The sequence below is a fragment of the Lethenteron reissneri genome, chromosome 29 (assembly GCF_015708825.2).
Source record: "Lethenteron reissneri isolate LAM-NWPU_2019-01 chromosome 29, ASM1570882v1, whole genome shotgun sequence".
Classification (NCBI taxonomy): domain Eukaryota; kingdom Metazoa; phylum Chordata; class Hyperoartia; order Petromyzontiformes; family Petromyzontidae; genus Lethenteron; species Lethenteron reissneri.
Genome location: NC_083807.1, coordinates 5976101 through 6000976, shown reverse-complemented (window position 1 = coordinate 6000976; position 24876 = coordinate 5976101). Strand labels below are relative to the sequence as shown.

Sequence of the window (24876 nt, the reverse complement as noted above, 5' to 3'; positions counted from 1 at the left end):
AGGTTACATGGGGCGCTCTGTGCTGTGTTCTCATCTCCTCAGAATTCCACGGGGAGGATTGACGAATTCTTCCTCTTTGGAACCTTCCTGGAAGCAACGATGATTGACCGCAAGATTGGCGACAAGCCGATTAACTTCGAAGTGACCATCGGTGACGATTCACACCTTGCTTGTTAACATTTCAAATAATCTGACATTTTTTCCAACATTTTCAGATATAGATAAAAAAATTCCATACAGTATGTTACCAACCGATGAAACCTATTTGGTCAAAATACAGGGTTTGTTGTTTAACTTATGAGCGACGATCCTGCAATTAAATGTGTGTGAAACGCGTGGATGTTTATCTGTGATTTTTTTTAATTTAATGAATAACAGGCTCACTTTAATACTAGAATGGTTTATTTTTTTCGATTATCAGGAGGGAAGAAAAACACTCACATTCTGACCAATTGGCCTTGTGCTGGCCTTCTCCGGTAACCTAAAATAGCAAGATCTTTCAATACATGTGTTTTGTGTTATTTGTCATTTACCCATTGTGTTTTGTACACCTTCACTGAGGCGGCAACTTTACACCGTGTGTTTATTTGCGCGGAGAATTACATGTCCACGTGCAAGCGTGTGGCACGAAGCTCGTGGTCAGCCATAATTGGTGGCGCTCGCGGACAGAAATGACCACGACGGTTTGAATGGCGTTGGAATGGGAAACTTTGGCGCAAGTGAAACATCCCACCCATGGTCTCTGTCAGTCTGTCACTGTTTATATAAAATATCAAAACTCAAATACGGGGTTCTAGATCAGAGCCTAAAAGTCTGGGTGGGTTTGAGTCTTTTTCTATCTCATCTCTCAGGTATCGAACAATTACGCGTCACACATGCTCTCCAGCCTGAGGGAAAATGTTTGACTTTGCAGCCGCTGTAGGTGACTTTAATAATTACATGAGTTGTTTTTTTTACCTTAAAATATAAAAAAAAACATTATTTAGCCTGAGTGTTTTTTATAAACCGTGAGATTTTGATCGTACCAAATTTTGCGGCCTTTTTCGTGTCGCTCGGTTGCCCATGTGCCTGCGTGCACCAGGCAACTACGGCAGCCTGATCGATGGGACGGACAAAGCTGACCCGGGCAAGAAGAAGTCGGCCAACGACGACGAGGTGGAACTCCTGTCGCGCACCTTCGACGAGGAGAACTTTGAGTCCGACATGGGCACCTTGTCCACCACTCCGCCTCGCAAACCCGTCATCACAGACAGGTGACCCCCCCCCCACCCCTCATTAATTCTTTGGATTATAATCCTCAGACTTTCGGATTATAATCCTCAGAATTATCAGACTTTCGACTGGAGCAGTGGTGCAGTGTTTTTAACGCGCTGCGTCATGAACCCAGCGACCTGAGTTGGATTCCTGGTCATGGCTAATATTGGCAAGTTATCTAAACTAATCCTGGGTGCCCCCAATCACTACCCCCATGACCGAAAGGCAAGGGGAGACCTTTTTACCATTAGCATATTGAGAAAGAGGTGTAAAATATATATTTTTAAATATGAGACTATAAATAGATACTCACAACTACAACTAATTTGTTATATAATGAGATTTGTTCTATAATACGATCTTGAAACAACATTTGTTTTTCCTGAATAGTGAATTTTAAATGCCGACAGGAACTACTACCACCTGCCCTACTACGAGGAGAAGCCATGCATCCACATCAAGAGCCACTGGCAAGACCAGCGCTGGCGCCTCTACAACTCGAACATCATGGAGAGCACCGCCGACAAGCTCGAGGAGGGCATCAACGACGTGCAGGAGATCATCAGCACGGAGAAGCCGCACCCTGAGCGCCGGCTGCGTGGAGTCCTGGAGGAGCTCAGCCTGGGCTGCCTGTGAGCAACCGGGCCACCTCACGTCACCTCTCTCATCTACTGCTATGTCTCCTATCATCCTCTTGATTCCCAATTTCTCTCTCTGTGTCCCTCATTCTCCCTTTGCCCAATCCCGTATTTTTTGTTATTATTTAGATTATTTGGCTGCTATAAATGTCAAAGTGATAAGCCACTTTGTTGAGATATGTTTGTGGCCAGGTCGCTTCTGAAAAATCGCTAATAGCTCATTGGGTTTTACTTGGAAAAATCTAAATAATAAATTTATTTATTTTTAGTGATTTGCTTACCTTTCCTATAATTTGCACTCCTATCGTGTTTTTGTATTGTTTGTTGTTGCAACGTTCTGCCCCGCCCCTACTGGACATCTCTGAACGAGAGCTTTATAGCTCATTGGACTCCTCCAGTATAAATACAAATTCGGATTCAGATTCTGATTGCACCCCTCCACTGCAATAAACTTCCCCTCGACATGGACAAATCTCCATCCTCAACCTCATCCGGTCCTCTCCTAAAGCCTCACCTCTTCTCCATTTTCCATTCTTCTCCTCTTCCCTCCCCTCGCCCCTCCACTCCTTCCCATCCCTCCCCTACCCTTTCGTGATCCCTAAGTACCCTCTATCGTGGTCACTCATGCCTCAATACCTTGCACACCCTTGTCATCTAAATCATTCCATTCTATCACCGTTGTTGAAACTATGTCAAGCGCCTTGAGTGAAGGCGCTCTATAAATATAAAATAAGGTTAGGTAAGGGTGTAGTAGTGATGGGCCTCTGTAATAGGCATTGTTCAGGAATTGCTTTCCTAGACCTTCTCACATGCCCCAGACTGCATTGACCAATCAACCTCCGTCCGTCCAACACAGGAACGCATACCGTGGGGGGGGGGGGGGGTAGGGGGGGGGCTGTGTGCGATGTTGCTCTATCTTGCACTGAGCTGTGCTGTTGTAACACTGAGCCAGGCACGGCTTTGTGCCACTTGAAGACAAAGCTCACGACATTGATTGTATATATGTTGAATTTCCTTCACACTGTACGAAGCCAATCAAAGAATTTCGTTATAAATCTAGATTATTTCAAAGTGCATAGTTCCAGTCGCTTCCTAATATCGGAAGGAAGAGCGTTCTAGACGGCCGCAGAAGTGCATCCGAAAGCGGGCGATGAAGTGACCGTCTTTATAATAAAGATTACTGTGAAGACGATGATGAGGAAGGTGATAGTGATGATGATCGTGGTTTCAGTGATGATGACTGAAGAATCCTGATGGTAATGATGAGTCAGGAAGTGACACACGTGGATTAGATAATGTATGCAAGTTAAAGACATCGTATTTAACGGTTTAAAAAATAGTAATTTGGCTTGAGCAGCACACATCGGTAGTAGACAAAGGAGTGGCAAGCAATGGAAGGAACATGGCCGAGAGGATGTCCACCTGAAAATAAGCTCATGTGCACAGGTGGATTGTGGCGTCGCAAGAACAGTGGATAGATCACTGATGTGGGAACGCCTCTTTCATTGCAAACTTGTTGCTGTGATACGATGGACACCAGCTTGAATAGGCTTCGTGTCCATGTGCTTCCCAGGCGATTTGTTGCCCTGGCCAAAAAAGACAAGCAGCAGAACGGGCAGACGCGGCTCGACAAGGAGCGGCTGAAGGCCTGTACGCACGAGCTGGTGAATCCCACAACTCCAACGCACCCGCACAGCAACGCCAACACTCAAACCCCGCAATGGCAACAACAGCCGCCTTTCGCCACTATGCGGTGATGATGTCACTACGCCGCTTTTGCCAATGCTCGGTGCACTTTAATGACCATATAAAGTGTCGAAGGTTCGCTGCTAGCAGGAGGTCACGGAACAGACCCAGGTGCCATGGGTTGACTGAGATGACCGGCAGATGAATCAACTGTGCTCACCACTGTGCCAACTTTCTGCACACACACATACACACACAATGCCACCTTGACGTTTTTAATACCTCCTTATACAAACGTTTCAATCTCCCCACATTTATGATACACATAAACGTAATGAAAAATAAATGTCGTCCTCTGAATGTAATGGTTTGGCTTCCTCCCAGATCTCACATTCCCTACAGCCAATAGCAGGCCTGTCTCTATGGGCCCTCGAGCCCAGCCCCCCCTCCTCCCCCGTCTCTTGCTGCTTTCCTCAGCCCAAAGAGCTCACTGAAGTCATGGTGCAGGTCTACAACGATAGCCATGGCCTGCTAAGGCCTTTCTTAACTAAGACCAGCCAAAGAACTTCGCCCTCTCTCATCCCATTTGCCTTGATGTCGCAGTCCACGCGGCCTATTCAAACAAGGCAGCAGATCCGAGCGAGGAATTTCACCCTGTCAGGCCTTCCTCGGTCTTTAAAATATTAAAAAGTATAGCATTGTAGACGTAACTGCAATAAAAAAGGTTTGTTTGGTTAAACAAATATATATTTAAATATCGATGCATCAGTAGTTTTGGTAGATTCTAAAATGGCCATTATTATGTTCACAGTAGAGGTGTCCTGTCAAAACCACATGGGCCCAAGGCAACCAATCACAGAGCTGTCACTCAACACGTGACCTCATTTCAGCCTGTTATATATCAGCTTCCACTGGCGGGAAAATTGATGTATAAAATAATTAAATTATAAATTACCTTCTACCAACTTGTAGAAACATTACTCTGGACACAACATAACACTGCAATACAATTACGTATTTTGGCAGCACAATAGTTCCTGTGTCCATAGTTTCTGTACAGCTCGTCGAGATGCGTTCTCATTGAGATGTCGTATAAACTCACATTTTTTCAAGTGACTGCTTTTCCGTAAAAGTTCCTCTCTTCGTTCACCACAGGAGACGATGGCCATGCAGGCCAAGACGCTGAGAATCAACGTGAAGCGGGCAACACTCAAGGAGAAGCTTAAGCAGGCGTACAACTTCCTGCAGAAGCTTCGCTTCCTCGCCGATGAGGTGGGGGCACCCTCGCTGCCACGTGTTTATAGCCCATGGAGATGGCACTGGTGGATCAATTATCCAAATGTAGAATTAATCAAATAACTTTATAATTAAAATTTGTGTGACAAACATTAAAATGGCAAATAAATGTATTCAAAAACATTCATACGTATGCAGATGTCCACTTACGTGGTAGGCCACTGCTCGTTAACAGGTAGCCCTGACAGACACTGGCAGTGCCCACCACGCTGAAACAAACGTTGAGAGGAAACTAAAACTAAACTATTTTTATTTTACCAGTTAAGGCCCACTGAGCTGTTTAGTGCTTTTTCAGAAGCGACCTGACCACAAATGAGAGCCCAACGAAGTCGCTTATGATGTGAAAATTTATAGTGGCCAAATACTCTAAACGCATGTTGATTCTAAATGTGGAGGGAAAAACTGGAGAAAAATCCATGCGACCACGGGGAGAACATGCCAACTCTAAATGTACAGGCGCCAGGGTTGGGATCGATCCCACAACCTCCTGTATACCAGGCGAGGTAGTTAACATCTCACCACCGCGGCGCCTTGAGTGTCGGGTAACGTGACATAGCGATGCTGCTGCTCATGGCCTCATGGCTTACGGATCGTGGAGCAGGATCACTTGGTCACGATCGCTCTGCGTGACATGGCCACAATTTCGCGCGCACAGCGTCCGCACAGGCTTGACGAGTAACTGCGCCCGTGTGGTCCAGCCCCAGCACAGCGTGCCCGATGTGTACGTGTGGATGCTGAGCAACAACAAGCGCGTGGCATACGCGCGCATCTCGGCCAAGGACATCCTCTACTCGCCCATCGACGACGAGATGGGCAAGGACTGCGGGAAGATCAAGACCCTCTTCCTCCGGGTGAGGGCTCGCGTCCCTGCGTCCCTCCACTCGGTCTGCCCACATGGAACTCTATTTTAGGGGGTCGACAACCCTGCGGATCCGCATGCGGCTAATTGATTGTCTGCCCCCCCCCCCCACCACTTTGGCTGCCCCCCTTGTGGGAAACTTAAATCTGAAAACGTAATTTAAAGTAAACACTATTGCTTAAATATAGCAGGGAATGGGTCACTTGATTGGCTTGGTGATGACAAAATGTACAACAGTCAAACTGTATTGTTAAAGAATAACTAAGGAGGGAAATAAACTAAATAGATGCAGTTTACTCCATCACCTATCTTGTTCATTGAAGTCAGAATGTGTTTGTCAGCTGCTCTATACCTGCTGTGTTTGTGTACAAGTAGCTCTGCGTGTAATGCGGCTCTAGAATTATTTTGGTTAAAAACAAAGTCTCTCCTTCTTTGAAAGGTTGCAAGCCCCTGCTCTAGCTCACTGCATGAAGCCGAGCTGTGTTATCGTTATGAGGTCCACTGTTTGTGTCATAATGGAGACCGGTCTTCTCAAGGCCAGCTTGACCTCGGGTCAGTTCTCGGCCGTGAGTCCTGACTTCATGGTAGTGGCGTCAGTCTGAAGACTTGGCTTAGAGGCACTGCCCTTGACACTGACCTCAGGCTGGAGGATGCAGCCTTGACTGGCCTCGACACCGATCTGCACTAAAAGGCTCCCGGCCTTGGTTTCGGCTTGGTCTCGTTGCTTTCGGCATGGGCCCGGGCTTTGTGACACCGATTCTCGTGATGCGCTCAAGGCCGCATGTCTTACGTTGCCCACAATTCCTAATCCGTTTAATTCCACGTTTACATTTAAGTCTATGTGAGTCGAGTCGGCCGTCCGTGTGGTGCCCGTGCCATGGATATGTTTTTTTTATTTACGGAAATTTGTTATTTATTATTTTCTTAGGATTGTATGCTCCTTGTGCTGGACTGCGAGTGATGCAATTAGACCATCTTGCTCAGAAAACCTTTTGAGTGCCATTGGTAATATGTTGTTCATATATGTTTTTTTTTTTTGCGAATATAAACATATTGTACAGATCACTTGAAATATTTCTCACTGTCACAGGCATCACAGGTTCACAGGAACATCCCTCAGAGGGCAGAATCTCACCGCACAGGCGGTTATCGGTACGCATTTCATTCTGCTGCTTAACAAAAGACCCGAAACGTTTCTCCCGTGCATCCACAAGGGGATCCTAATCGCTTGCCTCCCATGCCAGACCTCGCTTGTGTCAATCTCTTGTGTTCACGATGGAGGCGGTGGTGGTTGCAGGGGGAGGCGCAGCGGTTAACGCACTGCGTTACGAACCCGCCGACCCAAGTTAAATTCCTGCTCAGGGCCAACACCAGTGATGATTATCTGACCCCGGTGCTGGGCCTCCCCTAGGTCGACTCAGCCTCAAATGAGTACCGGTGCAGTGTATGAACATCGCCGATAGGGAGACAAAGGCGGCCAGGCATGGTGCTGGCCACCCACCCTGAGGTGTGCTGTTCTGGCCTTCATAGGTGCTACTAGTGAACAGCACTTGCCCCAACAGTCTTTTAAGGCTATACGGGGGACCTTTATCTTTGTCTTTGGTGGTTGCAGCTGCCCGGGAAGAAGAGCTTCGGCTCCGGAGGCTGGACGGTGCAGGCTAAGCTGGAGGCTTACTTCTGGCTCAGCCTGCACAAACATCGCAAGGACTTCATGAACGGCTTGCCCAATGGCTACGAGCAGAAAAAGGCCAAGAACAGCAGCCCGATCGCACAAGCCTTGCCACCCATCAGCCTCATCTATAAAGGTTAGAACCATTAGAGTTTGACGTGCCGCATGAAACGTCGAGGAAACAGGCACCGAGAAAAAAACGAATAATGGGTGGTAAAACGTATTGAGAATGGGATATCAAATGTACGCACATTGACGGTTGTTACTCTGTCATCCAACATCAATCAATGTGCTTGTCATAGACATCAATACACTTGTAATGTGGATGTCACTGGGAGTTGCTCTTTGATCTGCACGTTGAGTAGGGGGCTGAAAAATCACTCCAACATTGAGGGTGATTTTTTAAATATATTTGTATATATATAACATGAATGTCCCATACTCCCCAAAATCCGATTTATAATAATAATAACCTCTATTTTATGAAGCGCCTTTCTTATTGAAGTATCTCAAAGCACTACATAAAACTTTTTTTTTTTACTTCACACACAAGTATAGATACAATCTTAATGAAATAGAAAGATGATTTGATATTACAATTAAATGAAACTACAACCACAATGTTTTGCTCTTTAATTGTTGCTTTACACTTGGCACGGTATTATTTCTTCTCATACCTTTAACCCATTTTGTTGCAGAAAAGCAAATGTTCCAGCTGCGAGTCCACATGTACCAGGCGCGGAGCCTCTTCGCAGCCGACAGCACCGGGCTCTCGGACCCGTTTGGCAGAATCATCTTCTCCACGCACAGCCAGGCCACCGAGGTACAAACCACAGGACTCCATGCACGCTCCCACCAGCACGTACGAGCGTAGTGCCGCTCCTGCCAGTACAGTGGAACTGCTGCAGGACTGATAATTGGTTTTTTACCCTTTTATCTGGCAACAAAACTGACACCTTTTTTACAAGGAGTCATGTTTGCATAGACCGCAATACCTGCAGTCATAATGCAAACAAAAAACATAACTCTGATAATGTATGCGCTGTCCTTTAAGTTGATTGGTCCACACCCGAGACAGCTTTCCTTAGAGCCTAGTCTCACATGGGTTGGACCAGATGACGCCAGATAAAAGGGTAACAAACCAATTATCATATTTTTTACTGGCAAATGAGGTACCAATGGTGTAAATGCTGCAGGGCTGTTTGACTGCCTTGTGAGTTTCAGGGTTTCACACGGAATTCCCGTTTGCATTTGCTTGCATCTGCATGTAGACGATGAGACAACCTGACTTCTCATTGAATTATCATCTGTTCCAAAGCCTGCGGCTTCACCGTAGCCGTATTTGAGCACGTGCTTCGAAATTTTATCTATTCTTGCTTTTTATTCCATCGTTGTCCTGTGGTCGTGCTTCAGTACTAGATCCATTAGGCCGTTCAACATCTCCGGCTTGTGAGAGGCAAAAGGGTGAGCAGACGCACTCTGTTTGTTCACCGTGGTCTGCTTTGCCCCTTGTCAGGTCATCCCAGAGACCTTGTGTCCCACGTGGGACCAAATGCTGGTGTTCGACAGCATTGAGCTCTATGGAGAAGCTCAGGAGCTGCGAGATGACCCACCCATCATCGTCATCGAGGTCTTCGACCAGGACACGGTGGTATGTTTGCCGTTCCAGTGTTCAGTACTTGTAATTGCATATTCACAGTAATTAATGCATTCAACGCAGGGTCTCAGCAAAGCCTCTCACACCACTCACTGATGATTTAAGCTGACGTCATAGCTGCTGGGTTCCCTCCAGGTGGCTGAGGAAACCGATTTAAGCAAAACGAGCATTGATATCCAGTTCATTGGTGAAGTTGTCTCTGGGAACGAGGGTTGGAGAAATTGACAATAAATTAACCTCTGGTTCTTAAATCCACCTCTAAATCCGACCATGAGAAGTTATTATAGTGATGCCGCGTCGGCAGTTTGTGTACATGCACAGTCGACATAAGAAAAAAACTCAACACTGTGGCCTTAAAATAAAAAAATCGGTGACGTTTCGGGCAATGGCCTTACTTGATAGCACATGCACAGAGAGGCCAGATACGTCGAGTTAATAAGGTTTGGAGGCTGCACATGGCGCCCGATGTGAATAACATTTAACAAGTGCTTTCTTGTGACCAATTTGATGAGCACTGTAAGTATCGTGTTTGAGTCCACTGAATCCACTCCCGTACCATTAGCATGCTAAGTACTACTGGCACCTACCAAATTAAATTTCGGCAGAACTTGTTTGATAATTTGCTTATTTTTCTTGGGAGTGGGAATGTGTATTGTAAAATTAGACCTATAGTCATATATTTATTTATATGCAAGGCCTTTTTGCATAACCATTCTGGATTAAGTCTACATTATTATTTTTAGTGGAGCAAATGTTGGCTCGCCATATCAAGACTCTCAAAGCTGGTTTAGCTGCGGCAGACGTTTTATGAATCTTCGATACTGGTGCTGTAGTCATGGAGTGAGTGGGCACACACACACACGGTGGACATCTGTGAAAAAGAGCTTAATAGCTCATTGGATTCCTCCTGCCGTCAAAATCAAGATTCTAAATAAATATTCTGGGTGCTGACAGAGCCAGAGATTCCTCCAGGCATCCTCTCTGACTCCCATAGCTACACACTCATACACAGTGTTGATTATAGCACCTCCATTGAACAGCTCAAAAAATGTAGTGTTTGGCTAAATAATTCGAATAGGAAGTCATATTGCATATGAACGTAGTACATGCTGTCTGTGAGAATTCTGAAGCACCTAGTTCCTCTCCCTCACTGTACTCACCATAAAGGGAGCGCCACAGTGGCGAGGTGTTAACTCCCTCGCCTGGTATACAGGAGGTCGTGGGTTCAATCCTGACAATGAGGCTTGTATAATATGGAGTTTCCATGTTTTCCCCGTTGTTTGCGTGGATTTTCTCCAGGCCCTCCGGTTTTTATCTGTTTAGAATATTTGGCTGCTATATATTTCTTCACAATATGCCACTTTGTTGAGCTATCATTTGTGGATAGGTCGCTTCTGAAAAAGATCTATATAGCTCAGTGGGCCTTACCTGGTAAAATAAAACATAGTTTAGTCTATAAAGCAGTCAGTTTTCATCTGTGATTCAGCACTCAATGTTTCACCCCAGCAACTTGCTCGGCAACTGGGATTTTGTTATAAACTGCGGCCCTGCTTGACGGACATAAAGTTAATGGTAGCTGTTAAATTCAAAGACTGGGGATGTATTTCTGAAGCATTGTTTTAAGATACATAACATGGTCTGCGACTGCGTAAAGTACACGTGCACCCTTGACGCGTTTTCACGTTGCGCGCGTGACTTTTGCATTTCCTCTTTGAGAATTAAACTGTGATGTTGTTTTGTGTTTGCTTTTTCTGAAACAGTTGTAAACAACAGTGCACTGCCAATCGTCAACGCGGTTCCCAAATATCACCGACGTTACCCCACATGTCACTTAGTCACTTAGACTCGACCGTTTATTTCACGTTTATTTAATTGTCACGGCCTGACAGATGCTTTTACACATTGTGACCGTGTGATACCGCGTGCCATCACTATATAACTGTTCTAATTTCTATTTTATAATATACTTACTTTATATATTTGCATTTCTATTTTATACTGCTCAAATTGGTGGATGTAGATAAGTATAGCTTGCTGCTGTTGTTAGGCGTGTCGCTGTCAAGTAGTAGCAAGGGTGTCCTGCTTATGTCCATGTGTGGCCCGAGGGCAAGAAACAACTGTCCGTGGTCAGAGTGAGATGGGGCACATTGCCCCGAATGTTTGAGCTTTGGCACAGCAAGACCTGCCTGCCTTAGCTCCATAACCCTACAGCTCATCCTTCATCCACACACCCTGGGGTCCATCACTAAAATCGGTAACATTCTGTGAACACAGATTTGTATGCTATATTGAAATCTGCACGTGTGTGCATTACCGATTGATTGTGTGCAAAAAAATGCCCCTATTTTTTCCACTATTGCATAAATATTTTACATGTATTTACTTTAACTGGGCGACATTTTTGTCCCAATCCCAGGTAAATCAAATGGTCGTGATTTTCACTCGACAATGCAAATCTAGACATTACAAGGCCCAGCTTGGCATCTTCATTCATGCATGAGGGAAAGTTACGTCGGCACCTTACACACACTGTACCTGCGCTTGATTAATCATTGTTGTGAAAATCAAGAAATATATATATACTACAATTGTCCACTTCTAAAACGTGAATTAAATTAACAGTGTGAATAGCAGGCACCTCTGTCACAGATTTGTGTTGGTTCTGCCAGTTCGGACCCTCGGGTGTCATGGATTTTAAGGTGGCTTGCCCTGGGGCCAGGACACCAAGAGAGCGCTCGCAGCTTTTTGAGTGGCTTCTTGCGTTGTATTTGTAGAGCAGTTACCCACATATGTTACTCTTGCCTGTCGTACGAAATCAAATGCAACTTACACGACATTAACAGCAACTCTTTGGATTTTCTTCATGCAACTGACAAGATGAGCGGTAACTTTTTGAGCCGAAAATAATATTTGATCCAAGTCCAAATGAAAACATAATTGGTGTTGTTACATGTCCTGTGTAAATGTATGCATTTGAAATGGTCCACTTCAGCTTGCATGAGCGTCGCAATGCAGAATTTCAAATACAGCGTTCACGTGATGTGCACGTAAGGATGATCGCTTGTTTTCTGGCTTGAATTTATCATTTGTGTATTTCGAATGAAAGTTGCCAAAGAAAACTTTTAACGTTTTGCTATTGTCACACAACATCAGCCGTCGAAATTGGGAGGTTCGGTAAGACTCGTTTATCGACGCGGCAGCGCCGATTTCACTCCTCTGTACAGTGCATCACGTAGATTCGTACACGATCTTTACACCGACCGTGAACGTTTTCACCCCGCGAGAGTGTTTTTGCCACACGTGGCGGCGGTGAGCGTCCGAGCCTCTGCGGTCGGCTGCGTGACTCTGCAGGGGAAGGCGGACTTCATCGGACGAGCCTTGGCCAAGCCCGTGGTGAAAATGAGCAACGAGAAGTACGACGCGCCGCGCTTCCCCCCGCAGCTCGACTACTACCAGATCTACCGGGGGAACTCCACTGCGGGAGAACTGCTCGCTGCCTTCGAGCTCCTGCAGGTAGCCACCTTGCCCCGCACCACCGCCCCGACCGCCCCCCCCCCCCCCGGTGGAGTCCAGCCACTCTGTGCGAGCCGACGTCGCTCGTCGTCGTTGTTGTTAATGAACCGTGACCCTCGCCTGGAAATCTTCGTGATGTAATCCTTGTAGTTCGCCTGCTATACAGGAGGTCGTGGGTTCGATCTCCACCCTGACGCCTGTATGTTTGGAGTTTGCACGTGTCTCTCTCCCCGTGGTCGTGTGGATCTTTCTCCGGGTCCTCCAGTTTTTGCCTCCACATTTAGAATCAACATCGTGCGTTTAGAGTATTTGGCTGCTTTAAATTTCCACGTGATAAGCCACTTCGTTGAGCTATCATTTGTGGCTAGGTAGCTTCTGAAAAAGAGCTATATAGCTCAGTGGGCCTTATCTAGTAAAATAAAAATAGTAGTAACCGCATAATTCCATTGTGTCACCGTTTTGTCAGTTATGTCAAGTGCCTTGAGTGAAGGCGCTCTATAAATAAAAATGTGATTAACACGGGTAATAAATTTGTGTGCATACAGTTACAAAAAAAACAAGTAGAAAGCCTTGCCAATGAAACAATATTTTTTTTATTTTAACAGTCAATGTATTCATTGCAAAAATGTTCATTTTTATTTAGAGATATAACGGTTGTAATTAAATGATTCCAAATTATAATGCTGTTGAATATACTGTATTTTACTACCACTGGTACAACAGAGTTTTCACAGTATCACACGTCTATTTAATAATATATCACACATCCACTTCTTGACTTGTGACACCCTTGGCATTTCTACATATCGTTTACATTTCAAGTTCACCTTGGTGCCCTCTGCAGATTCCTGTCATCCATGTCTGTTGACACGTGGAATTATTTTTGACACCGTTGGCATTCCTGCATATCGTTTATCAATCAAGTTCACCTTGGTGCACTCTCCAGATTTCTGTATTCCATGTCCGTTGACACTTGGAATTATTTTCGACAAAATCTAAAAGCATTCTCTTTGCCTGGTTTCCCACTTGCTCTATTCAATCAAGCATACCGCACGTTCACACAAAAGGGAGCGGGATAAAAAGTTGATGATAACAACAATGCGCCGGCATTTCCGCAGATCCCGCCATCGGGCAAGGGAGACCTCCCACCCATCTCGGGTCCAACAGACACGGAGCATGGCACCATCCTTCCCGTTCCAAGGGGCATCCGCCCAATCCTCAGCAAGTACCGGATTGAGGTGCCCGCACTCATTCGTCACCGAGCCAGATATCAAAGTGAGCGACTTGAGTTGAGTTAGATGTCGCACGGGCACTCCCGTGTGATTCTAGATTTGAAGCTTTCGTGACTGCAAGGATTCATATTAGCTGTATCAAGTGATACGTGCTGTGACGGTTCCACCTGAAGACGGAAGCTTGTGTTGCCTCCGAAACGTCGTGATTTTTATTTTATTTTACTTTTATTAATTTTTATTTTTTACCTACGTGACTTTACCGAAAAAAACCCTAAGAATATACTCCCGTGTGACTATCATATGGCTCTCGCTCGGTTTTTTTCCTGCTCTCTGCGTGGATGCAGGTGCTCTTCTGGGGCCTGAGGGACCTGAAGAGGATCCAGCTGGTGACGGTCGATCGCCCGCGTGTGGACGTCGAATGCTCGGGGAAAAGCGTGCAGTCTGTGGTGATCCCCAGCTACAAGCAGAACCCCAACTTCAGCACCCTCTTCAAGCATTTTGAAGTGGTGAGCAGACCCAAGCACCTTAGTCATGTCCTGTCTGACTGCATCTGCGGAATCTCCCACGCATGCAGTATTCTGCCAAATTAATGTCAAGATTCTTGGTAATGTGGCTTGATTAAATCTGTGGGAATGAGATGTAGTGAACGGTTATACCAGATAACATGTGTCGAGTATAAGATTCTGCAGCTTCTTTGATTCTTTGTTACACTCGGCTGAGGATACTGTTCTGGCAAACATCTTGCAGCCTGTACTTCACCCCTCTTAGAGCAACAGGGCTCCAAATCTTGAGACATGAGTTAAACTCAGCTCATCATCATCATCTGTGTAGAGTAAAATATGTACCACTTGGTGATACCAGTTGATTTGAGAGATGAGATCCAGAGGCACAGTGGGTTTGCGCAATTGGCCGAGGACCTCCAGCCGGGATGAGCGAAGCTCCTGCGTCTGTTCGAGCATGGAGACACTTTGACGTTGTTTAAATGTTTGCGAAAATATAATAAAATCTAGAAAACACATGTTGCAAAGCAAAGCCAGCCACGACATAGTTTTCATGAAAACAGTAGAGTGTCAATGTGCGTTAGTTGTAAGTGTAAAGAGCGTTTAACACGTAGGCTTTCGCGACCAATATTATTCATAATCAACGTTTTTGGGTTTAGATCGCGTTATTTATAAATGTGTCGTAACCCTCCACCACCCGACACGGCCAATCAGTAAAAAAGTGTCACGTTGACAAAAGACAAATAGTTCACTGCTTTAGCCCACCGGTGTGTTGAAGCGTGAAACCACAACATTTACAATTTGAGTACGGTGTTTCGCTGGTAATTGCATCCAGCATCATCGGGCGTTTTGTCTTTTGTCAACGTGACACTTTTTTACTGATTGGCCGTGTCGGGTGGTGGAGGGTTACGACACATTTATAAATAACGCGATCTAAACCCAAAAACGTTGATTATGTAAAGAGCGTGTGTGTTCAATCTTGATTTGAAGCTTTCGTGACTGCAGGAATCCATACTCTTTGGTTCTTTCGGTAAGTCACGTAGGTAGAAATAAAACTAAATAAATCACGACGTTTCGATAGCAACACAAGCCATCGTCTTCAGGTGAAAATCGCGACAGCCGCGATGTCTGCTGCGAGCAGCACAATGTCTGTTGCTTGGATATATAACGCAATGAATGTACAGGCATAGCCAGAGAGCTCACCGGGTAGGTTGAGCTATAACAGCTCAATATTAAACTAGAGGGTTAAAATAAGTTGGGGATTGACTCGGCCCCGTCATCCCTTCAGGGTCAATAAAATAAGTATTGCTTAACACGAGGTCATCACTGGCCACACTATGTAGTGAATGTCTCGCACCGTACAAATGTGGAATTGTTTTTGTTTATTGAGATTTATTGAGCCAGCTGGTTGAGATTGCCTCACATACCAACCAGGAAGCCGAAGAGCACAGACATTTCTCGACTTATCGCTTTAACAACAAACGATTATATATTTAAGAATGCACAATTTAAATCATAAATCACGAATATATAATAGAGAAGAAAAAATAACGTTCTTTCAAGCTCAGAATATTATCAATGATTCCCGTACTGTCTCCGGTAGTACTGTATTAGGGCCAAGCAGTGGATACGAGCACCCTGCCACATCATGTGTACGGTGACAATGACATTGAGCTCGATGAGGGCGGTTAAAGCAACTTTCCTCGGTATCGGTGATGAGCGAACGTTGGTGATGAGTGAACGATGGCTATGCCGGCATCAGTGATGAGCGAGCGATGGTGAAGAGCAAATTATGGTGATGAGCGAACGATGGTGATGGGCGAGCGATGGTTATGAGCGAATGATGGCGATGTCGACTTGTGTGGAACGGCTCCGGGAGAGCATGACACGGCGTGTTCCTTGGCCTCCAGGACCTACCGGACAACGAGCTGCTGCACCCGCCCCTCAACATCCGCGTGGTCGACTGCCGCGCGTTCGGCCGCTACACCCTGGTGGGCACGCACACCGTCACCTCCCTGCGCAAGTTCATTCTGCGGGCGCCCAGCAAGACCAAGGCCGCCAACATCCGCACCATAGGTGACACGAATGACCCGCGCCTGCATCTGGGTCTTGTGTGCTAAAGTGTGTGCCCGCAGGTGACAGCGCGCACCAGCCGATTATTCACCAGGCGAGGTTGTTTCCACGACAGCAAAAAAGATCTGCTGTTGTCGGTCTGACATTCCCTATCGTCACGATCGGCTTCCGCGGATGCAGAATCCGTTTAGAGTGAAGGGAAAGCGGGGTGAATTGTTACGCGTACTGTTCAATTTCCAGTCCCGTCCAAGGACCGTGTACACATGTGCATGTTTATGCGCTTTTACGAAGTTCAGGTGGAAGTTCGGGTGGAGCAGTTGGGGGAGGATAAGGGACCGATGTGGATTGAGAGCCAGAGTTGTATTTTCAAGCACATTGTGCGTGTGTGAGTGTGTATATGGGTGGGTGTGTACGCTGTGTGCACATGTGTGTGCTACGAATCCGGCGACCCAAGTTCGATTCCCGCTCACAGCCAATACCAGTGACGATTATCTGAATCGGTACTGGGCCTCCCCTAGGCCGACTCAGCCTCAAATGAGTACCTGGTGCGATGTGTAAATATCGCCACTGGGGAGACAAAGGCGGGCGGGCGTGCGTGGTGCTGACCGACCACCCCTGGTGTGCCATGCCGGCCTTCATCGGTGCTGCTCGTTAACAGCACTTGCCCCAATCATCTAAACAGGCTATCCGGGGGATCTTTGTATTTGTCTTTGTGTGCAGGTAAATGGCTCTCCGTACTGTACTCTGATTGATCCATGCCTCCCTAGAGAAAGAAAATTTTACTCTCAGTGGGCTCTCACCTCATCATAAATAAATTAATATTTTGTTGTATTATTTGCCCACACTGCATGCATCAAACTTTATCTACGTGTCTTTACCGAAAGACCCAAAGAACATTGAATTCCTGCAGTCACGAAAGCTTTAAGTCAAGATGCATACCTCTTCAGTTGAAGCTAAAGTCGCATGTCAACGTCGTTGTTCCTTCAGCAGGCGACGCAGCGATCAACATGGAGGAGATTTCTCTGCGAAAAGCAGAGACCATGGTCCGCTTGGATCCCGTGAGTCGACGCCTTTCTCGTGTCACACAGAGGCCACCCCCCCCCCCCTCCCTCTCAGACTGAGCGTTGACGGCATTTAACGCCAGACAGAATGAGAGTACGTGTGGTCTGGATATCCCCCGATGCATCACTGTGCAGAGATGAAGAGGTCTGAATAGCCAGTGCCGTGTTGATGCCACCCTATATTATTTTCATTGTCTCCTTTTTCCAGACACTCTCAAGCGTTGCGCAGCTGTCCAAAGCCTGCTCTTTCAGTCTGACCGCCACTGTCTGGCTCTGTCTTCCCCTTGGTCGTCGATCTCTGGGTATACCCCGAAGTCTGTCTTCATAAACCTGCCCTCCTCCACGCTGCACATCACCGCCCTCTTCTTATTCTTTGGGTCTTTCGGTAAAGTTACAATGCTCCCATTCAAACTTTCATAGATGCTGCCTTGTTCTTGTTATACAATTGATAGTGTCCTTCTCATGCGCTTATATTTAAATGCCAGAAAGTCAATTTCTCAGACCAATACGGTAACATGACATTGGCAAGGAACTATGATTAGAGACATCGTCCCGAGGAGAAGATTATCTCACTGAGCACAGAAGATGCACAAAAAGAGATTTCCCAACATCATCCTTGTACAGAAACGTCAGCCGAACTAAAACTGCAGGACATCTGAGGAATCAGTGGCTCACAATGTCAAATAAGGTTGTCTGGAGCTGGAAATTGTACTCCCAGAGGTGGATAGGCTGTAGCCAGAGGCAGACACAGTTGGAAGTTGGCCATGAATGGGCTCCCGGCTCATGCCGTCCTGTCCCTGTTACAGTGGCATGATTAAGTGAAGCAATATTCATGCAAATAGACATGCATATTTAGTTTCCTCCCACGTGCAATTGATTTTCTACAAATAAATTAATCGGACTAACGTCTGAATGCAGGACCCTCCTGAAAAATTGTGCCGAGACTCATTGACAGATTTTTGTTTACTAAATAAATTACATCATATTTGCGTTGCAATATCAGTGGTAAACACAGTGATCCCTCGGCCCGAGTTCCACCGGTCACCACCTTCAAACGACCCCTGCTGGTCACCTCGCCCATCTCCTGTAAGACGGGATGAGGTGCTGCGTTTAGAGATAATTAATTACCAGTAAACTCATGAACATTAATCAGTTTAACAAGTAGTAAATAGGTTTTCGTGACCAATATTATCCACAATCGAGTGTTTTTTGGGTTAGATCGCATAAACATGAATGTCATTAAACCCGCCACTAACCAACACAGCCAATTTGTCAGGTTTGTCACGTATAAATTCATTTTTTCCTAAATATATACATTTAGCAGTGTCAGGGTTGATGCAATATAAATATTTACTGATATAATAAAATACGAAATACAATTTAACGACAGAATGAACATCACAATATCAGTTTCCAATAACTCTGTAATTGTATTTCATACGTTATTGTTAAATGTCATATAAAAGTTATTCAACTGCAGATCACTCAGCATGAGCCTGCCACAAGACTTCTAATCATTACGACGTTACTGTCTGGCGTATAATGCACACAGTGTCACAATACGATGACACCCCTGTAATCGCCATTCCGTAGAATTATTCCGGAAAGTGTTTTACAAGGCGCATATTTAATTTTAATAGCTGTTTTTTTAACTGTCATTATTATTATGAACTTTTATCGCCGTGATTTCATAAACAGTTGGTCAGGAAATTCAATATTTAAGAAAACTTAAACGAGCAACTCTCATCGCTAAATGACGATGCAAGACGGACGATAATACTATTGTCGATGCTATGTCGTAAGATCACCATATTGTGGCAACCCTTCTCAATATGACGAAAAATCTAAACACATTCTTAAATAACACTGTGGCCTTTGAAATAAGTCTATAATAGGCAACATTTTGGGCAATAGTCCTTCTTCACACAGGGAGGTTGAGTGGATAACTCCAGGAAGACTTGTTAATTTGTATAAACAGATAAAACGAGGCAATTCATAATCACGAAAAAAAACATTTGGTGGCATTAGTGGCCGTTTTTAGCAATTGAGGGAAATTCAACGTTTCTACGATGGGGATCATTTTTTCTACAGCATGACCTTCGACAAGCAGTACATTTTTTGTTGACCTTGAAGGGACGGCGGGCTGAGTTAGGGATTTTATCTCGCCCGCTCGATCGCTCGCTCACTCACGAGTCGAGTGCCCTGCCGCAGAGCCACCTAGCCAAACCAGGCAACGGACCGTACATTGATTACCACTTCACGTCCAGTTCCGTGAAAGTCTCCAATAAATTATCGAGCGACTCCTTCATCCCGACTTTAATCTGGCATCATGTTTTTTTGTCCTTCCCCCGCATCTCCAGTTAGCACGGTTGGCTACGTACGGTGCTAAAGAAGTTTAACATGCATTTATGTCCATGCTCACTTGATCAGCAATGATTATAATCACAGTTTAATAATTATTAACTGTGACCTTAGAAATAAGTCTATAATAATTATTAAACTGAAACTACAGAGGATTAACAGACAGTTTAAAGGGAAAAATTGTATGAAATTATCCCATCTTACTGTGTGATTCTGGTCAACTACGATGTTCTGCTCGGATACGTACGAAATACAGAATTTATTATCCATTGATTACATTTCTCTTTCAGAATTCTGACGCGGTGGTTAAAATCGAATCGGTAAGTGAAATAACGCACACATTTATTTTACGTGTTACTTCATACGTTGTGTTTTTTTGTCCTCTTAAACTATTCTGCGAGTATTATACTCTGGTGGAATGATTTAATAAATATCTAGATAACTTTATTATGCATTTCTCCCTGGCATCTCTGGATCTTGGCCTAGAGTGTAATACTCACATTCTTCTCAGCTTCGTGCTGCTAAACGAATCGTTTAGAGGGAGTTGTTTAGCCTCAGCTAGCCAGTCAAGGCCTTAATTCTGGGATGTATCTACAGACTGTGCAGCTTCTCTATAAATTCTCCACGAGCAGAACCAACGATGCAGCCAACAATTTTTTCTGAATTCATGGCCAGTTTTTAGCAGATGTAGATTTCGGGGCTGCCTCATCCTCTCTCTTTGGTCACCTCCTCCCCTCCCGTGGTGTAACCGCAGGTTGAGTCAGAAAAGGACTCCAAGAAAAAGAAGAAGAAGAAAGGCGTGGAAGAGGAGGAGGAGGACGAGCCAGATGAGGAACTTCTGGACTGGTGGTCCAAGTACTTTGTGTCCATAGAGACCCTCAAGGAGGTACTGGGCATCACAGCACGTGACTCAACGCATAAACCGTCAATTATTCACGCCAACAATAACGATAAAACCTACAAGGACGCACAGATAATTTTATCAGACGATGTAACAGTCACGGGTCTTCCCCACGTAAAATATTGACGTACGGCATCATTGTAAATTACTAATCTTTTAATTTACGACGGCATTTGAGTTAATGCCGGCGCTTGTTCTTCCACGTGCGTCTGTAATGCACTTGCAGCAGCAAAAGATGCAAGAAGAAACTGAAGAAGAAAAGGAGTCCGATTCTGGTGAAGGTAAACGCGTTCTTTCTCGGACCCAAGGGCCCTCTACCCAGTTAAGAGTCCACTGGGTGTGGAGTTGCGTGCCCCAGTGCCGTAGCCAGGGTGGTGTAGGCAGGGCGGCTTCCCCGGGCACCCCCCCTGCCCAAATGTTGAGCCCGATTGTTGAAACTAAACTTTTTTCATTTTAGGTAAGCCCCACTGAGCTATATAGCTCTTTTTCAGAAGAGACCTGGCCACAAATGATCACTCAAATGGTTTATCGCGTGGAAATTTATAGCATCCAATTACTCTAAACGCATGTTGATTATAAATATGGAGGGAAAAACTGGAGGACCTCAACAAAAATCCACACGACCACAGGGATAGAGACATGCAAACTCCAAATATACAGCCGTTAGGGTCAGGATAAAACTCATGACGATCTCCTCCATACCTGGTGAGGTAGTTAACATCTCGCCACCATGGTGCCCATTCTGTTGACAACAACGAAGCAACGCTCAATTTCTGGTGCAGTCTTTTTAGTGGGGTGGCATCGGCGCCAGAGGAAAATGGCACCTTGCCTCGGGGCACCAAAGTGTCCGGGCTATAGCTCTTGACCTGCCACGAATAATCCAGTGACTCAAGAGGTGGGACCGGTACTGCACCCACATCCTAGTGGTGTCCGCGATGTCAATACACCGCACGCCGTGCCTCTCTCGGGCCGGCATTACACAGTGACATCTCACGATGTCACGACACATGCATGGTTTTTTTGTGGGCACTCCACATTCCGTGTGCACCCCATTAAAAAAAATACTTAATGTCTTTCACCTTCTGGATAACGTCTTGAAACCTTGGTGACATTTGCTTGGGTAAGGATTTGATGTTATGATTATTTATTTGTGCTACTGTTATTACTCATCAAGGGTCATTCTAAAATTCCTTGAGAGAAAATAAATTAGTCCCGGTGGCGTATTGGATGATGATAAATGATGCATTTATAAATGAATCGGTCGGTGATTTGATAGATCGGCCACTCTCGCTCCAATGTGGTGACTGAATGACTGCATAACGAAACGGAATGCTTTAATATTTATATTCTTACTCCATCTCTTGTGATTCCTGGAGAGGTTTTGCCGCTGCGTGCCCAGCCCGTGGGGGCAATGTGATGAATGCAAGCGACAATCCTGGCACGCAACGGAAATGCAAAAACCATTTGCAATCCCATTTGTTATACGGCAGTGATGTGCATATGATCATTAAAAAACAACCCCAATACTTCTCATAGAGAAAATAATTGTTATGTAACTAATTTCACTGTTAATCACTTATTTTGTCATAACATATACAGTAGATCATCGATTATCAGGTGGCTTAGAGGAGAAGGGGGCACCGGATTTTCTAAAATGCCGGATAATCACTCTATCATTATTTCAAATAGCTTATTTTTACACATTGTTGAATAAAACATTTTAGACGTTGCATGTTTTTTTGTGTTTTAAATTTGCTTACTACAGTAGACTCTCAATTATCCACGTGCGGTTTATCCGATTTGCGAATTAACCGCGCACCTGAGATTTTGACGGAAATTAATAACTTGTAGATTATCCCTTAAGCCCAAAGGAATAATCTAAAAACAGTTATATATTGTTTTTCTTAGAAGTGTTTATTACAAGCCACGTTCTTAAACCGAACAAATATTTGTTCCAGTTCATCTGAAATCCACGTGATTGCCTCTACAGCACAGTGGTTACATGTATTGACAACAGTGGGCAGAGTTTTATTGATTTTGATTGGCGTGGCTCAGCTATCCACTTAGTGGGCCGAGTCTTCTGTGCGGCATCAGGAAAGTGTTATCACTGAGCATGCGCATTGATCGGTCATTAGTATTCATTCTAAATCGAAAGAGAAACAATAAAAATCGTCAGTTGTGCTTCGTTTTGAGTGATTTATACGTTCATTTATTTTGTGAGTTTTCATTTACGAAACTGTGATATAAGATAAACTTAAACATAATGTATACATAAATTATTTGTTTTTGGCATAGAGATCCGCGGAAAATTGATATTTTTGGATTATCCGCAATGTTGAACTATCCGTGGCCGTCCTGCCCGTCATTAGCATGGATCTACTTACTGTATATGACATCAGCATAAATAAACATACAAAAAAGACAAATAAATACCCAACTGTAAAAAGTTACTGTATTTACTTAACTCTACTTAACACTCAAATCTCGAAGACTGTGCATGGGGCGACGATAGGGGGATGTAGAAATGGAGGTGGTTTTTCAGTCTGAATACAACTCCATCAGCTGTGATGGAGGTTCGCCGAATCGGCCCGGGACCGCCTGATAATGTTGGAAGCCGGATAGTCGATGATCTACTGTATGTGTATGCAGCATTGGCTTACAGCTAGTAGTCTTTGAACATCGGTGCCTCCCACCCAGAGGATTCGAGGCCAATGCGCCTCCCAACAGCAACACTGATGGGATCCGGTCCCCTAAGGACAACCTGCGTCTATTTCCTCATGAGATACCGGTGCTGAGTTGAGCGATCTCAGGCAATGAAACTGCCACGAGGAAACTGGCTGGAATTCGTGCTCACGATCTTGTTGCACTGCTCACCGAATTAAATCACGGGCCAAATCATGTGAAAAGGATGAGCGAGGTGAAGTTGAAACAAATTAACACTGGCCGGGGGTGCGGGTGACGTTTGCTCATTTAGAGCGCAGAAGCCCAAAGATGGCCGGAAAGGCAGGAGCGAAAGTCAAGGTCGGTGAACGGGAAGAGAAGAAGGAGGTGAAACGCCGCATGAGGGTGGAGGAGCTGAAGGTGAGACGGATGTCTTGGGATTATGTTTGTATGTATGCATGTTGAATTTCTTTTGCAACTGCACCTAGCCAACCGCGCTAATCAGAGATGTGCGGGAAAGGCCAACAAACTAAACACAAAAAACTATTTTAATGAGATGAAGTTTCAATCTAGATTTTAAAATGCGTAGCTCCAGTGGCTTCCTTATATCGTAAGGGAGAGCATTCCAGACGGCCCCAGAAGCGCATCTGAAATCGCACGATATGGTGACTGTCTTTGTTCGATGGCCAGCCAGAAGCCGCTGCTGCGAGGATGACCGGAGTTCGCGTGATGGTTTATGTTCCTTGACATCAACAAGGTGTTGTGGTTCATTGGTGGATTAGTGCAATGCCTAAATAAATCAACAAGTGCATAACTATAGGTACAACAAAAGATATTCCACAAGTTTGGACAAGCATTAGTTGATTGTGCTGCCAACATTGCCAGGGCCCGGGTTGATGACCGATGCCCGGTTTCTTCACAGATGTTCGACAAGGAGCTGGAGGCCGAATTTGACAATTTCGAGGACTGGCTGCACACGTTCAGCCTCTACCGTGGGAAGATCGAGGATGACGACAGCAGCATGGAGGAGGATCGGCTGGTCGGCAGGTTCAAGGTGATCGGCATCTCACAGGAATCTCACTCCTGACAGAGTCCACTCACCGACACACCTCACGGGCACGGATCTTGGCTGCGAGAGGTTACAGGAGATCATCGATTATCTGCCGCCTTGGGGGGGGGAAGGGGGCGCCGGAATTTCAAAACGCCAGATAATCACTAAATCGTCATTTAAAATAGCTTATTTTTGCACATTCTTGTATGACATGTTTTAGGTGTTGCATGTTCTTTTAGTGTTTAATATTTGTTTACTATGTGAAAGTGGCATAAATAAACACACAAATAGACAAAAATAAATATCCTACTTTAAAAAGTTACTGTATTTACTGTCCCATACTTACCACTCCAATCTCGAAGACTGCATGCGATGATGTGTATACGTGCAGTATTTTCATTGTTTAAGTTGTACGTAGTGTATAATATACTGAATATACTATTTAACACTGAAATCAAAGTTTC

The 24876-nt window shown here is 45.0% G+C and overlaps 1 protein-coding gene across 7 annotated transcripts in view; it reads left to right on the top strand.

Moving 5' to 3' along the window:
• The window catches only part of OTOF (otoferlin), a 125382-nt gene that overhangs the window by 85574 nt on the left and 14932 nt on the right, over positions 1-24876 (top strand). For 3 of the 7 annotated variants that reach the window (XM_061562499.1, XM_061562496.1, XM_061562502.1), the window contains 20 exons: positions 43-151; positions 1082-1253; positions 1665-1886; positions 3466-3556; positions 4734-4850; positions 5573-5725; positions 7346-7538; positions 8101-8225; positions 8919-9050; positions 12213-12233; positions 12411-12572; positions 13691-13810; positions 14149-14310; positions 16215-16380; positions 17365-17435; positions 20090-20119; positions 20554-20685; positions 20927-20981; positions 23675-23781; positions 24284-24415. In XM_061562499.1, the coding sequence (XP_061418483.1) occupies positions 43-151; positions 1082-1253; positions 1665-1886; positions 3466-3556; positions 4734-4850; positions 5573-5725; positions 7346-7538; positions 8101-8225; positions 8919-9050; positions 12213-12233; positions 12411-12572; positions 13691-13810; positions 14149-14310; positions 16215-16380; positions 17365-17435; positions 20090-20119; positions 20554-20685; positions 20927-20981; positions 23675-23781; positions 24284-24415 (2472 nt within the window). Of the gene's footprint in view, positions 1-42; positions 152-1081; positions 1254-1664; positions 1887-3465; positions 3557-4733; positions 4851-5572; positions 5726-7345; positions 7539-8100; positions 8226-8918; positions 9054-12212; positions 12234-12410; positions 12573-13690; positions 13811-14148; positions 14311-16214; positions 16381-17364; positions 17436-20089; positions 20120-20553; positions 20686-20926; positions 20982-23674; positions 23782-24283; positions 24416-24876 lie in introns of all 7 variants that reach the window. The other 4 variants (XM_061562497.1, XM_061562498.1, XM_061562501.1 and 1 more) reach the window with 4 other exon arrangements.